Source organism: Gadus chalcogrammus, chromosome 9, assembly GCF_026213295.1.
Source record: "Gadus chalcogrammus isolate NIFS_2021 chromosome 9, NIFS_Gcha_1.0, whole genome shotgun sequence".
Lineage (NCBI taxonomy): Eukaryota > Metazoa > Chordata > Actinopteri > Gadiformes > Gadidae > Gadus > Gadus chalcogrammus.
Window position 1 is genome coordinate 18,166,812 of NC_079420.1, and position 16,844 is coordinate 18,183,655.

Sequence of the window (16,844 nt, forward strand, 5' to 3'; positions counted from 1 at the left end):
AGGGAAAAGAGAGGAGGGGAGGATAAGGAGAGGAGAGGAGGAGTGAAAAGGAGAGGGGTGAGGAAGAGATGAGGAATAGAGAAGGAAAGGAGAGGAGGAGAGGAGGACAGGAGGAGAGGGACAGGAGAGGAGGAGAGGGGGAGAGGAAGGGAGGGGAGGAGAAGAAGAGGAGAGGAGAGGGGGAGAGGAGGGGAGGAGAGTAGAGGGAGAGGAGGAGAGTAGAGAGGGAGAGGAGAGGAGAGGAGGAGAGGGGAGAGGAAGTGAGGGGAGGAGAAGAAGAGGAGAGGAGAGGGGGAGAGGAGAGGAGGAGAGTAGAGGGGAAGAGGAGAGGAAGAGAGTTAGGGGGGAGAGGAAGGGAGAGAACAGGGGAGAAGAGGAGGTGAAAAGAGGAGGGGAAATATATGAGATATTAACGATAGGAGTGGGTGTTGGCAGAGAGACCTCATTCAAAGTAGGTTAATCAAATTGTATTAGCCTGTCTATTGTTTGGTCTTCTGTAAAATGAGGAAGGGATGTGTGTGTGTGTTTGTGTGCCTGTGTGTGTACTCACTCTTTCGGAAAGGGAATGGGCTGCAGAAGGCTGGCAAGAGCTGGCCGCCAGTCGTCATAGTCTGATCTGAAGGGGGGGAGAGAGAGAGAGAGAGAGAGAGAGAGAGAGAGAGAGAGAGAGAGAGAGAGAGAGAGAGAGAGAGAGAGAGAGAGAGAGAGAGAGAGAGGATATCAGACAAATGTCTACTTTTAGGAGAAAGTCAAAGGAGCCTTTTTCACTTTCCCCAAATGAATGTGGAATGTTAAAATAATCGATCAAACCCTGTGATTTCAACAGGCATCTGGGTTTCACACCTACATCGTCCTCCCCAGCAGTGTTTACAACAGTGGTCTTTCGCTCCACCGACTCCCCCCCCCCCCCCCCCCCCCCCCCCCCCTCACTTTACTCATCAGACAGAGAGAGCCGCCTCCTCTCCTGAGCCTCTTAAGGGCCGGGCCGCCGTCTGAAAGCACTCACAGCATCTTGAGGATGAGGGCGAAGCAGCCCAGCACGCGGTCCGCCTGCGCCGGCAGCTGGATGGAGAGCGTGCTGAGGGCGGGGCTGACCAGCAGGCAGTCGATGAGGCTGGGCACGCTGTCCCCGCCCCCGCCGCGGCCCCCGGCTCCGCCACCGCGGCCCGCCGCCTTCTGCCGCGCGTTGGCCGAGTTGTTGCTGCGCTCCAGCTCCACCAGGATCTCGCTGGAGTTGACGACGGAGGGGGCCGGCGAGGCGGGGCTTTGGACGGGGGAGGGGGGCGGGGCCGGCGGGAGGGGGGCCGGCGGGGTGCGCGTCGGACGGCGGGGCCTGGGGGACGGGGGCCTGCGCGGCGGCGGCGGGGGCGTGGTTGCCGTTGGAGAGCGGGGCGAGGGCCGGCGGGGGCTGGGGCTCCGGGGGAGGGCCCCCCGGGTGGGCGGCGGTCAGGGGGAGCAGGGGGCCGACGGCGGGGGGCGGGGCGGGGGGCTCGGGGCGCAGCAGGCGGAGCGGCATGGGCGGCTTGCGGTCGTTCTGCTGCTGGCAGCCGTTCCGGATCTCCTTCAGGCTGGGGGAGTTGTCCCGGCTGCGGGGGGGGAACAGGGAACATTAAAGGCTCAGTTATGGTTCCACACCGACGCAACGCGACGGCCACACCGACGCTTCGACGCAAATGCGAACCTGTTTTGATTCGGTGTCGGGTTTTAGTGAGCGGGCCAATCACAGCCCTTGAACAGAAGGTGACAATTTAGCGAACGTCAGGCCCTTGCGGTGGACGCACGTAGGGTCCGCAAGGACGTAATGGGTCCATAAACCCCCTTGGGAACCATAATCAGCTCTTTAGTCTGGGGAAGACATCCAGTGAATCAGGGGTCCCACTTTGACCCTGGCAGAACGAACCCTGTTTAAAGGCTGTGTTGCAGGGTTCATTTTCCAACTAATTTGTGCAATTTGCTTGTTGGTATTTAAGATTTAAGCTGTTATTTATTGTATTTAATGTTTAATGTAAATAATGCTATTTTAGCGGTTTGCCATTGATTTTCATTTCCCCCAGAATGCATTGCATTGCAGGACGTCGCGTGGGGAGACACGGACCAAAGCCGCATTGAGACCCTTGAGAGTAGAGACTAGTAAGAGAGTGTTCAGCAGATTATACAGGTACATAGATACATACATAGATATTATATATAGTTAGTATATGCTACACGTGAACCTCCTAAGATAGCGCAATTTGATTGGTTCGCTATCTCAGGATATTGGGCAATATCCCATGATTGACATTTCAAACTCGATATTGTTTTCATCGCAAATTGACAGCTGATAACAACAAATAAACCTTCGGTCTCGGGGGCTATTCCCCACTATTCACTTTTCACACCACTATTCACACCACACAGAACAAGGGAGAAGACAAGTCTGACTGGACATACACAAAATACATCACATTAAAACTAGACCCATGCGTTGATAGATAGATAGATAGATAGATAGATAGATCGATAGATAGATAATTAAATATGTTCTATTATTTTCCTTGCGGAGCCAGCCAATCCTGTGCGCGTATGCGAATTAGCCATGTGCGCCTAAGAATGCCACAAGAAAGACGTTATGTTGAGAAGTCATACTAAAAACGGATAGCAAGCGAAAGTCGAACCAGACTGTATCAATCACATACTTTGGGTCCATTCTAACTTATGGTAAGAGGCTAGTCTTTAAATCTTTGCAGTGACTGAATGTTGATGATAAAATGGATTGTTTTGCATAGGATGAGTGTGTGCGACTGTGCGTGTGTCCTTTTCGGCTTCGGCATACTGCATGGTTATGAAGGCCTCGTGGTTAGTTGTGGTCTTATTGAAGCAGCCTAGCCTTGGAGATGTATTAGTTGGAGTGATTGTGTACGGGCGTGCGAGGGTGAGAGAGAGAGCACACCCGCCGTTTGGCTTGTTGTGGGCTGTCTGTCAGCATCCGCCGGGTTGGACGATGTGCTTTGTGTATGTGTTCAATGTACATCTGTCTGGTCGTATTTGGGGTAGATTGATGGTTAAATAATGTCACACCACGATCGGTTATACTTGCAGGCACTCATTTGCAACTGCACTGATTGCTGTCCGAGAGGCTAAGTTAGCCCATAGCTAGCATTATGCCTTCTATTTCTAGATCTTCTTACTAAGTTTACTGGTACTTACGACATAATCGCTCTCACTAGATATAAAGAAAACGTTGACTTCCCTCGGTGCTATTCACTGACAGTAAAAATAAATAAAATGCCTCTATGCCTGAAACGCTGTATAATAGACTATTTTTCTGGTTTCCTACCTCACATGAAGGAAATGACCCAATGTTTGTGTTGCTCAACTCTCTTCATCCAGATACAGAACTTTAATTTATTTTATATTCCATCTAATTTCTAGTCGCACAACCAAACAACGATAATAATACACAATGCGTAGCCTGTCATTTAGTTGTTTTTCAGCTATTATTTAAAATAAAAATAAAGGTAAACCGCCATGGTTTCCCTGGCCCCAGCCCCCGTCCCCACCGGTGGGACCCCGGCATGGCAGTAACCAGCCAGACAAAAGGCCCCGGGGCCCGCTGCCACCAGGGGAGATGATGGCCACGCCTGTACACAATAAGGTCCCTCAGCAGCAGTGGCCGGCTACTCTCAGGGGCCCGCAAGAGGAAAGATGTGCTCATCTCTCCCCCCCTCCCCTGCTTCTGTCTTAGTGGAGAGTGGTTAAGGGCGCGGGGGGATGTCAAACGGATATCGTCATTTACTACATTGGCCCAGTAGTGTAGTCTTTCTTCACTCAGGATGTTATGACTAGTTATTCAAGTAAATGGCATACCACAGTGTGTGGTTAAACGTTGCAATTACGAATTGAGTTCTCATGAAGTAGAATAGATTAAGTTGCCGGTGAACTGGGGTTTTCATGCCTCTACTATACTGGACTTTCTCAAGTTAACCGAAACTACTCCTACTCCGCAGAGATATCCTATTGATGCCACTACTCAATCTGAAAGATTAAATTTGCCTGCGAAGCAAATGAATGGCGATAAACCAAGTCTGTGTCCAGATAAACCAGTGTGTAAACCTGCCGGACGAGTTGTCCCTGACGTGTGTACGTGTGTATGTCTGCATGTGTGTGTGTGTGTGTGTGTGTGTGATGTTTCCCCGGCTAGGGGGAGAAGAAAGGGTGGGAGGGATTAAATGAGCTGACGGAGAGATTAAGGGGCATGGATCGCGTTCCCCTACGGCTCTCAGGTCTGGACAGAACGAACCGTTCACAGGGGACATGGCCACCGGGCCACAGAGGCCTGTTGAGGCCTCCCCGTTCTCTCCTCGAGGTTCACGGCTGGACGGACGGGTACGTGCTAGCGTGCTAACATGCTAGCGTGCTAATGACGCCTGTGGTGGGTGTTGAGCGCTGCTCACCTGTTGATGAACTCCTCGTAGCAGGAGTAGATGGCGGCGAGGCAGACGGCCACCAGGTTGGGGAGGACACGGGGGTGCGGGCACTGTCCTGTCGGCCCGTGCATGCTGCAACACACACACACACACACACACACACACACACACACACACACACACACACACACACACACACACACACACACACACACACACACACACACACACACACACACACACACACACACACACACACACACACAAACACACACATTAGCTATACAAGTTAATCAAGTGCACAGTTGCACCCCGATGGACTGAAATCCTCCAGGGCTTCCCTCATTAATAATAGTCTGAGGTGGAGACTGCTACAGGTTGAGGCTGCTACAGGTTAAGGTGCTACAGGTTGAGGTGCTACAGGTTAAGGTGCTACAGGTTGAGCTGCTACAGGTTAAGGCTGCTACAGGTTGAGATGCTACAGGTTGAGCTACTACAGGTTGAGCTGCTACAGGTTGAGGTGCTACAGGTTGAGCTGCTACAGGTTAAGGCTGCTACAGGTTGAGATGCTACAGGTTGAGCTACTACAGGTTGAGCTGCTACAGGTTGAGGTGCTACAGGTTGAGGTCCTACAGGTTAAGGTGCTACAGGTTGAGGCTGCTACAGGTTGAGGCTACTACAGGTTAAGGCTGCTACAGGTTGAGGCTGCTACAGGTTAAGGTGCTACAGGTTGAGGCTGCATCAGGTTAAGTATACTACAGGTCACGGCTTCTACAGGTTAACAGGTTTAGCCTACTGAAGGTTGGAGCTGCAACAGGCCTAGGATTCTACTGGTTGAGGCTGCTACAGGTGTAGGCTAATTACCGGTTTAGGCTAGCACAGGTTGAGGCTATACCAGCTTGAATGGGACACCATTTAATCAGAGAATCACCCAGCTCACATCCATTCAAACCATACATAATCCCGTCGCCAACTGACCCGGATGTGCGGTGAACAAAGTAGAGACAACCCAACACTCTCTACTGCGCCACCAACTACTACCTCCCTCCCTCACCCTGAATGTGTTCTTGTCTACGCCGTCTGGGTGTGTTTGCGCTGCTCCTCACCTGTGAACAAACTTCTTCACCACCTCCATCCCAGCGTTGAGCTCGTTCAGAGCCAGGATGTACTCCTGAGTGAAGAGGCGCAGCCTGGGACACTTCCCAAAGTCCTGATGGGCAGACGACAGAGCACCACAACGTGTGAGGAAGACACCGGCTAGGTAGCGGTTACTTTCGTACACTTTTATCTCAGCATCGATTCTATTGATACAGTGTTGATGTTGAATGTTATCTTTTTAATTCCCTTTGCAATGTCTGTCGACTCTGAAGAGGAATATCGCTTTCAAATCCATTTTCCTGATTGTGCTTCTGATAAATAGAAAATGCAGAAGGAAGGAAGAATTATGGCAGAGAGGGGGACCCATTTAGGACCCCCTGGAGGTCTCAGCCAGTGAGCTGGCAGGGCATGGACTCTCACCATGTTGTGTTTGAGTATTCTCTGGACCACGGGGGTGAACACCTCGATCACTACCATGGACCGCGGCCTCTGGCGGCAGTGCTGTTCAGAAACGGAGAAATGCATCATGAGGCAGCAGCTCAAAAAGCCCAAGTGCCCAGATAAAGGTGTATCTATATGAACAATGCAAACAAACCCTGCATAAACTGCATTTATATATATATATATATTTGCAACAGAGCCGAGAAGAGTTACAAGAAACATTTGCGCATGCAAAACACAATCTATCCAGCAATGGGATGTATTCTTCACAAGTTAAACATTGACATTGCAGAGAACTTCCTTTCCCCTTAGGTGTTGTAACGTGTCAAACAGGAAATCAACGCGGTTAGAGAATATGTTTTTCTTGTCATTTCAAACAACACTCCTTCTGTTTCTGTTTGAAGCTCCTGAGGACTAGATGCTTGAGGCAGGGGCCTAGCGGACGGGAACAGGACGCTCACCTTGCAGAAGAATTCACACAGGTCAGGTGGCGGGTGGTTGTTTTCGAGGAGAGGAGCAATTGCCTATGGAAACACATCAAATACAACCCACATATGAACAATTATGGAGCAGTATCTGTTTTTTATCCAGCTACTGTAAGCTACTGACAATGGCTGATTATGTTTCATTGTCAATAAGGAAACAGCAGAAATGTACTTTTTCACTTTAGAGAACGGAAGCATGATTAGAGAACGGAACCATCTGAACCATTAAACTGTTCGAAGGGAAAGCAGGGTTAGGGACCAAACTTGCAGAGGCAAGAAAACATTTGCTATCTCATGTTTGTAAAGAGCACAGTATGCACTTACGCATTGCAAATAGGGAAATATGAGTAACAATAGGCCATGCAAATAGTAATATATAGGGACCTTACCACAATGATATTTTCATGATCTTGACTGCTGAGTTTCGTATTCTGTGAAAACATGGCAGAAACAGAGAATGTAAATGACATTACAGTGAGCATGTTTAAAAGTGAATGTATGTAATATATGAATGCATGTATGAATGTGTTTAGGGGTGTGTTTATGTGAATGTGTATGCATGTGTTGATGTATGTCGAGGCACAAGTGTATGTGCACGAAACACGGTGCCGCGAGAAATTAGGCAAGAGAAAAACAAGCCGAACGAAATATCATTGCGATTTGGTAATATTACCGTATTTTCCGGACTATACGTCGCTCCCGAGTATAAGTCGCATCAGTCAAAAAATGCTCCATGACGAGGAAAAAAACATATATACGTCGCATCGGTGTATAAGTCGCATTTATTTTTAAACATTTAAACAAGAACGTTTAGTCTGGAGAGACTGAATAAAATTGCAATAGCAATATAGGTGTGTCGGTCCCTCGTAGTTCTGAGAGTATACCGAATTCAGTGACACCGGGATTCCACCGGACGCGTATGCGCCGCGGTCCTAAACCTGAGCGCACGATCGGGAGGTGGAAGTCCAGCGGAGGGCTCCAGTTTTCGCCGGCCAAGTCATGCGCTGTGATATGTGTGAAAGCTATGTTGCACAAAATTGCAGCTAAGGCTGGGGTAGCTTTGGTTGAACCGGAGGACATTGAGGACGATGACGACGAGAATTTAATTTATTCGGTGGTGCAGTAGGCTTGCAGCGTTCAGTTGTAGGCCTAATAAATGACGGTGCCATCTTGCGGCCGAGGATTATGTACGCACAATTTTGGCATATAAGTCGCTTCGAAATATAAGTCGCAGGGCAAGCCAAACTACAAAAAAACCGCGACTTATAGTCCGGAAAATACGGTAACATTCACCTTGCCTCAAGGAAACGACTGGTTACGACATGAGGACTAGACTGGATTTGTGGACGAACGGACAGACAAAGGGATACCCTCCCCTGGATCAAGACCACGCAGTGAGAACACAGCCTTGCCCTCTCCCTTTCCCTTTTTTATCCAAACTAAGCTATGGACACATGGCCTGAAACTGCCCAGGTAAAGACCTAGCTGAGAGACTAGGCCAACACTGACGGACACCGCTCTCCACGACACGTCCTGCTGGGCCCAAATAGTACGGATAGAAGGGAGGGATACGGAAGATTTAAAACACCAAAAGGAAAACAAACAACATGGGTTGGGGTGGTCGATAACCAACCGGCGCCGTCTCTCATTGTGAAGGATTCTCAACTGAGAAATCCTTCACAATCCACAACATAGTAATGGATGGCCGACGGAAGGAAAAAGGAGCGACAGGCCAAACGGCGATGGTTTCCACCTCAGAAAGCCAGGATGAGAATCCCCGTCGGCAGAGGGGGACCGCAGAGGCGACAGAGGACAGTGTGCCACCACCAGTATTGGCCACACCCCAAGAAGCTTTGTCAGCAGAAGGGATTGCTGGGTTTCCTCTCCACAGTGGAAGGGCAGTGTGGTCTCCTCGGCGAAGAGTCACAGCTCAATGGAATGATCAAAACCTGACCAAGTCCAACGAAAGGCCCAGATGGTTCAGACGTTGCAGCCAGGGGTGCGTATCCTACCATCGCCACATTTAGCGAAACATTAACCATTGAGGACCCACTCACAGTCCGAGCTTAAGACAAGAATGTGTTCGCTACTCTGGATGGTACAAAGCCCTAATTATCGGGATACATGGGGAAACACATTCCGGAGAATGATGCATAACATCCATCAGCGATACAATGCAACCTTGATGACATCTTCCTCCGGTGTTGACTGGGATAGACACCTGCCACACATGCAATCGGTATCGAGAGCCTGGAGACAAGCTGGGCTTGTTGCCAATCCTCAAGAGCGCCAGCTGGGTCGAGACGAGGCCAATGACCTGGGACACACCACTCAGAGAGGAAGGGTAAGGCCACAACAGAAGAAATAGGAGAGCATCCCCTGCTTGCCAAAACCTTTGATTAAAAGACAGCTAAAAAGCTTCCTGGAGCTGGTGGGCTACTATAGACAGGTAGAGCACGGAGACAATGAGTGTCATGGCAAGGCAGAGTGACCCCCCAAAGGGTCTCTGGGCTAGCAGCGAGGGGTTGGTGTGGGGGTTATGTGGTGTCCTGGTGTTGGAACAGCGGCCACTCCCACAACAGCCTAGGAGAGGAGGAGGGTTACCCAATTACCCAACTCTGGGTAATTACTCTGGCTAATTAATCCCAGAGGTTTATATGAGCCCTTTCTCAATCCGTGTTCCTGTCTGTGCTTGTGCCCTCGTGGACTTGTGAACGTCATCACTTGCAGCCCGGGTGCTGTTCCATTCAGAGGTCTGCATGTAGCCAGGGACACCCCCAACACCCGGGGGGGTTGGGGGTGCATCGGGAGCTGACTTGTGTGGACTTGGGGCATATTAACATTCAAACCGCCCTCAAGCAACCAACTGCTAATGACACGGCGACGCACTGGGGCTGTGGACGAACAGACGGATGGAGGGTTAGCCCCTCACTGGCTGTACCTACTGTGTCTCAGTCCCTGGCCTCTATGTTTACCCGGGTGGGCATTCCCAACGCTCCATCCCTGGGCCCAGACCTCTCACTAGGAGCACAACCCACTACCTACCCTTGTAAAATAATACTGACTTTTGCATTGTTGTGTGTGTGTGTGTGCGTGCGTGCGTGCGTGCGTGCGTGCGTGCGTGCGTGCGTGCGTGCGTGCGTGTGTGTGTGTGTGTGTGTACGTGTGTGTGTGTGTGTGTGTGTGTGTGTGTGTGTGTGTGTGTGTGTGTGTGTGTGTGTGTGTGTGTGTGTGTGTGTGTGTGTGTGTGTGTGTGTGTGTGTGTGTGTGTGTGTGTGTGTGTGTGGACCCCCTACCTCGGCCAGCAGGGTGGAGATGATGTGTAGTGGGGCCTGGTGGATGGACTCGTCCTGCAGCGGCGAGGTCAGCGCCATGTCCACCAGCGCACGGATCTCCTTCAGCACCACGTCCCACCGACTGGGGTTGTTCAGCACCTTGCGGTACTTGTAGATCTTTTTCTGTACATTGTGGGGAACCGGGGGGGGGGGGGGGGGCAGACACATTGGAACCGACACGCTGAGGAAATGATTGAGGCTAACCATTCAGGCCCATGCTGGGCCAGCCACTTAGCAACCTAATAGGCAAGACGAGACTAATCAATTAATGAACTCACCTTCCACTGCAGGGAGTGAAACCACTGGTCCCTCAGGTAGCTGTTGGAAGCCTATCGCAGCACACAAACACACACGCACACACAACCAGGTTGGGTCCATGACATGCTTGAGGACATATTGCAAATCCAGGCGGCACAATAGCTCTTCATCGCTGCTCCTGCTACGGTTGCCCCGGCGGAGGTTTTGACGGTTGCTTGTCAAAAGGTTCACGCTGTATATGTTTAGCAGAATGTTTTGAATGAGGAAAGCTATGTTCAGACACTCGAGCAGGACTTTAAGAGTGTCTGAACTCGAACGTCCTGCCCGCTCGCTAGCTGATACCTTATCTAAAGAACATGTGTTCCGTATTCAACACTAGAGAGCCTAAGGTATAGCGTGTTAGTGCGTGAATAATCCTGGTCATCGCCAAAAGAGAGGCTGGGCTGTACCAAATCCCTGCTCACAGCACAGGTATATAAGGTAGACTACATATCAGTATGCATGACCATAATACACAAATATAAACCACAATTTCTATTATTTTAGAATAGCATTTGACCACGGTTATCTATACATTGTACATTCTTAACAAGATTGAACCCACACAACAAGATTTAACACACAATAATAAATTACACAGATATTCATAATACTATAACTACTACTAATGAATAATTTTCTATCCATCAGAGCTACATTTAAAACATACATTATACATATTTTGATATCAACTGAAGACATAGCTTCCTGGGCTGATTTATCTTAAGTCCCCAGAACCCGGAAAAGTCCCCCCCCCCCCCCCCCCCCCCCCCTCCATAACTCTAATTATGGCTCTGCTCTTTTTATGTACCAGGGCACGGTTAGTAGACTTAACTTCACTGATTTTATGATCTTGCCATGCCCTGGTACATAAAAGGAGCAGACCCATCATGTCTTATAACCTGTGTTGGTCTCCCCCCCCTCTGTGGAAAGGGTATACTCTCATGGTTGAGTGGCTGTGATCCTACATCCTTAAGAAAGGACATGGACCATAAGAACCCCCACTGGGCCATCCCTGAGCCAGGCTGAGAAGTAGGCCAGACCCTCCCACCACAGCCCCCGGCCTGTGGTACCTGCAGCAGGACAGTTCCTCCAGGGAAGCTGAGCTGTACGCAGTACTTGGGGGCGTTGTCCCAGGCCAGTAGCTGGAGGTCTTCAATGGTGCTGTAGGACAGGGCGCTCTCCATGTAGCCGGTGGGCTGATGGGGAAAGAGAGGGATACGTTGGAGCACAGAAGCGGCTGTACATATGCTATGGATCATACACACACACGCCGTTGCATACACTCGCAGGCCTACAGCCCGCACGGAAACCGATTCACCATCGCCACAAGCGCTTTCTCTTCCACACGGATGTCAATATCAGAGAGAGAGAGAGAGAGAGAGAGAGAGAGAGAGAGAGAGAGACAGAGAGACAGAGAGACTGACACAGAGACAGAGAGACAGAGATAGAGACAGAGATAGAGACAGAGAGAAAGAGACAGAGAGAGAAAGAGAGCAAGACAGAGAGAAAGAGAGCGAGAGAGAGAGAGAGAGAAAGAGAGCGAGAGAGAGAGAGAGAGAGAGAGAGCGCGAGAGAGAGCACAGTACAGCACATGCTGTTTATTTTAACAAAAGAACTGGCTAACCCAGACAGTTTATGATCGCTAGAGATACAACAATACTCAATCGCGTCAAAGATATTCATTCGAGGGATGTCATCCGTATTCTATGACCTTCAACGATAATGCACTGTGACAGTTTTTAGCCACAAAAAGAATAGATTTATAATGCGATAAGATAGATTGATAGAAAGAAATGAGTTGTCATGGACTCTATTCTGATATCGAGGATCTCAGTTGTCGTTGGTTGTCGTCTATCTTTGCTTATCTCCCTTGTCTGTGAAAAAAACTGCCAGTTATCCCGCAGAGCCCCCCTCTCGCTATTCAACAAACACGCTATTCCTTTAATTTCTCTGCTGATTGAGTGCTGAACGTCCACCGATCTCGCCCCTCCCACCCTCGCTCCCTCCCCCTCTCATGTTCTTTTCTCCATCTTTCTATTCCTCTGACTCTCTCTCTCTCACTCCCTTCCTCCCCCTTCATATTTCTACTCCACACGATCGGGCAGATGATCCACTCTGGAGAACAAGATGATGTAAGCGCCCATTGTCCCGCTGTTCAATACAAACGTTGTTTGTATTGAAATCTGACAATGGCTTTTGGGCAATATGGTAATATGCCGCAGACAAGTTGCGTGTGTGTGTGTGTCATGCTCATGTGCTTGAGGACTCAGGCACACGTGCCTAGGTCTGACCTCGGACACATGGGAAGGAAACAGGTTAGGCAAACTTTGATCCATGCGTCTCTGAAGAGGGAGAAGAGGCATACGGTTGGAAGAGGCTGTTGGGAGAGGCAGGAGGCCAGAGGCCAACATTCTGATAACTAACATAGGTTGCCATAGATACTACATCCTGCACAAAGTGTGCAGTGATTGCCTGCCCAGGTCCCTCTCTCTCTCTCTCTCTCTCTCTCTCTCTCTCTCTCTCTCTCTCTCTCTCTCCTTCTAATGTCCTATATCCTCCACGTCGGCGCGCTGCTCTTCTCATCTGATCTCCTCACTGCGGTGTTGCCATAGAAACAACCAAACGGAACTTTTTTTTTATGCCGTTCCGACCGTCTACTGGGAGGTGGGCTGTTAAGACATAAAGAAATGCTGTTGTTTTGGAATGCCCAGACGTTCACCCAACGAGGGATGGTCCCCGTGTCACGGGCGGCGCACCCGCCTCAGATTCAGGAGAGCAACAATATTTTTTGTTCAAGTAGGCAGAGAGAAGGATCCACACTGCACGTATTGTGCATCAACATCATCTGCCCCGGGGGCGTGAGCTGGGGCCGCTTCCCCCACGAGACCTAACATAGATTAGAACAACAGGTGCCTACAGCTTTCTCACTCTGTCACAAACTCCACCATTTTGCACTTGACCGTCGTGGAGTGAGTGCGTGCTGCCAGCAGGGGGAGCACCTCTAGGGGGGGAAGGAGAGATGAAATATGACCACAGTCTTCACATGTCGTGATGTGTCAAATCAGGAAACATGTACCGACCCAGGTGCGTCTGTCTGTGATCACGACACTATAGGGTAGGTTGGCGAGGAAGACAGAGATGATAAGACACACCTATTGTGTCACATTAGTGACACAAGTGCCTGGTCCAGTCCTAGTCATGGCCAGAGCAGAGGATTCTTATTAACCTACCCTGCCTGCACTTAAGAAGAGTGTGTCGCGCTCAGTGTTTCGATCATGCTCTGAACAAGGGCATGCTGTTACGGGTATTAATAATATAACGGTATTAATAACTACATTGGTGACGTTCAGCGATAGAAATAACACACAGCACAGATCAGAAAATGAAGATAACGGGCAATGCAAAATAAGAAAGCTATATTAAAAAAAAGAAAAAAAAAAGTATAAAATTGAGATGTTCCCATCATCCACAAAAAACAAAGCATTTCTTAATGAGTAGGCCGGTTCCCAAACCAAAGAATTCACCCCCGGTGACCTACATCTTCCTGGGGATTGGCTGATGCAGGCTAGTGCCTCTCTCTGTCGCAAGCCCAACCGGCCACAGTCCCGTCATGCCAAACCAATGTAAACATCCCGCGTGCCATGCAAAGAACTCTAAGAGTCACAGCATGTTTAAGGAACTGGTGAAAACACACCAAGCTAATCTATGACGTTGACGGTCAAACAACATGGCTGTCGTTGAGAATCACTTCCCTGAACGATAAGAGGCCCCAGTTCTCTTTTTGTTGAATAGAGAAGCCTGCTATGGCTTATTTATTTGGATTTATTAAATCCAACTAACAAACTTGAAGACCAGCACCTGGTGAATATTTTAATCTATGCATCGGGCCAGCGGTCAAAGTATGAAGAACACACTTAACATCATACTTTGAACAATTACAAGAAAAAGGCCAACAAGCTTTCGACAAATATAAACAACTACAAGCTAAACCTTGGCTGTGTATATTATTATTGTAAGATAAGGCACTGTAGGCCATAATCAATCTTGGAACAATTTAATATAATTTATGAACAAACTATACATCATCTGGTTCCATAACTGCTGCTGTCATGGTGTCTGACTGGCAATGATTTTACGTTGAAATGCCTAACTATGCATGAGATTTTGTGTGTGTGTGTGTGTGTGTGTGTGTGTGTGTGTGTGTGTGTGTGTGTGTGTGTGTGTGTGTGTGTGTGTGTGTGTGTGTGTGTGTGTGTGTGTGTGTGTGTGTGTGTGTGTGTGTGTGTGTGTGTGTGTGTTTGCCAGATCGGGGTAACAGCACTGCACTCACAAGTGACAAGGGCTGACAAGCCGTCTTCAACATATTTATTACATAATATCAGGGATTGATCAATTGTGAGATGAAGGCCAATTACACTCACAACCCCCAAACCACACTTTTGTTCGCACTCGACAAGGCGCTCTAGACAATGACTCGTTCCAATATGAGTAAGTGCATCCTGCAAGTGCAATCTGACACTTATATTCACCATGATGCTCTAATGTTCCCCTCCCCCCTTACCCCAGCGTTGCTTTGCCAGCAACATTTTATAGACACGCATAGTTTGCGCACTATTCTGCTGCCCCGAACCAAATCCCACAACCCTGTTAACTGCCTTGCTCTGGCGTTGGGTCTCATGCCTGGGATTCCCCCATCCCCCCGGGGTTTGGTGTTCCAACGATGTGGCCCTCTACCGAGTATACAGTGACAATACAGTTGTTTGTTGTATACCAACAGCTATACTAGTCAATGTACATAGTCAATGTATGGAAATAGGAATTACTCTCCCGAGTTCAGATGTAAATTCCTAATTACTAAGTAACTGATTGCTACAGCAGGGTACATCGAACGGTCTACCTGAGAAAATCAGGGTTCACTGTTTCATCCAACTTTTAGCCATCAAGTGAACTCCCAAACATTGTGCTATTTGCATTTGCTTGGTTACTTTTATTGATAAGTACTACGCAATTAAAGATATTATCGTGCTACAAAGTTGTTGTACAAATGTTGATTGACTATTGAAATACATAACCTCAAAAAAAGGATGCCTTTCACTGACAATTAAAACTATTGGCCATAGGTTAAAATCTCTTTGACTCTATCATTGTGACCTCCCATTTGTGTGTGTTAGAAGGATTAAAATTCCGCTCTGTTCCAAATACAATAAATTAATATGGCAGGGAGTGTTATCATTCCAGACTATAACTCAAATCTTTGTTTAATGGCTGCGTTGTTCAAACAATACTGGGAGGATCCAGTATTTGTTAAACAGTGTTGTGACTAGGCCTGGAAGCATGCCCGAAGCCTTTCTAGGTCCATTTTGTGAGTGAGGGAGTTAGTGAGTGCACGAGGGACAGTGTGTTTGAGATTAGTGTTACAACAGTGTTACAAGACCAGCCTTTAGATTTTGGAATGAAAAATAAAAAGCAGGGCAAATAAACAAAAAGTCACTTCATTTGCTGAAATGATCCTCTGCCTACATAATAGCTTTCATAATAAAATAATTACTGGCAGCAATTTGACCAATATTGTTTTGACTTCCTTCTAGTCCTTCGTCATTTCTGAGACAACATGGTCCTGTGACCAACACAAAATGACAAAACCAAACGATGTGTCTGTCTGCGCGTGTGACTGCGTGTGTGTGCATCTGTCTGTCTCCTTGTGTCGTTACTCAGGCTCCCCTCTTGAGTCACCATGTTGGACTTGTAAACCGAGACACCGGGGCTATCCCCCGTCTCTCTCGGGCTTAGGTAAACACCTGATCACCTGTAAACACTAAACGCCGGTTTTGTTTGCTTTCTTTCTTTACTCTCGGCTCGTCGTGAGAAATCGGCATGGTTACGCTAGCCCTTCCTGCAAAATGTGTCCAGTGTCTGTGACTGTAATCGACGCCATTGGGCTCAGTGCGCTGAAATATTATCTGCTTATTATCTGTCTAATGACGGAGTTTGCTCTTAAAGTCATCACTCACCTGTCCCCTCTCTCACAGATGTGCACGCAAACGTGCAAACACACACACACACACGCACGCACGCACACACACACACACACACACACACACACACACACACACACACACACACACACACACACACACACACACACACACACACACACACACACACACACACACACACACACACACACACACACACACACCGGCTGCTTTGTTATTGTGTCGCTGCCCTCTCGGCCCCTCTTCCTTCTTCTTTGGTATTGTTAAGCAGAAGGCACACAGGAAGTACCCACACCCCACATAACAGTGAAAATGTGATATAGGTTGAGTGTGCCGATACAGGTCGAGGCACGCAAAGGAAGGAATGGAAAATAAGTGTGAGCCACAATTCTCTGACTGGACATCCAAAAAAAACCAATGTGAGCACATATTTACTCATGCGTATGTGCATGCCCGCATTGAAAAATATAGACACTTCTGTCGACTCCTATTCACATGTTTCTTCTTGTACAAGATTCAATTAGATATGATGGGTTCTTGATCCATCCCAATACAATCATAACCATAACAAAACTAATTATATGGAAGACGGAGAAGGAGAGAAAAGGAGAAGAAGCACTGTGGCAGTACATTAAGACATCCATATTCACTTAAAACCACACACAGCGGGTCTCTAAGCATGTCCCATTTGGCAGTACAGGATTACAAACGGCTCTCGGTTTCACATTCGCAGATGCTTACAGAAACGTATGCACTTGTTTTGCTGATACGCAATTCCCCCCC

General features: G+C 48.4%; 1 protein-coding gene across 1 annotated transcript in view; it reads right to left on the reverse strand.

The window, feature by feature from the left end:
* cmip (c-Maf inducing protein) overlaps positions 1–16,844 on the reverse strand; it is a 30,316-nt gene that overhangs the window by 8,034 nt on the left and 5,438 nt on the right. The window contains exons 2-12 of the mRNA XM_056599093.1: positions 11,136–11,261; positions 10,044–10,094; positions 9,727–9,888; positions 6,820–6,861; positions 6,407–6,469; positions 5,925–6,005; positions 5,513–5,616; positions 4,434–4,538; positions 1,449–1,586; positions 1,007–1,315; positions 551–616 (exon numbers count right to left, since the gene is read on the reverse strand). Coding sequence (XP_056455068.1) covers positions 551–616; positions 1,007–1,315; positions 1,449–1,586; positions 4,434–4,538; positions 5,513–5,616; positions 5,925–6,005; positions 6,407–6,469; positions 6,820–6,861; positions 9,727–9,888; positions 10,044–10,094; positions 11,136–11,261 — 1,247 coding nt within the window. The remainder of the gene's footprint in view (positions 1–550; positions 617–1,006; positions 1,316–1,448; positions 1,587–4,433; positions 4,539–5,512; positions 5,617–5,924; positions 6,006–6,406; positions 6,470–6,819; positions 6,862–9,726; positions 9,889–10,043; positions 10,095–11,135; positions 11,262–16,844) is intronic.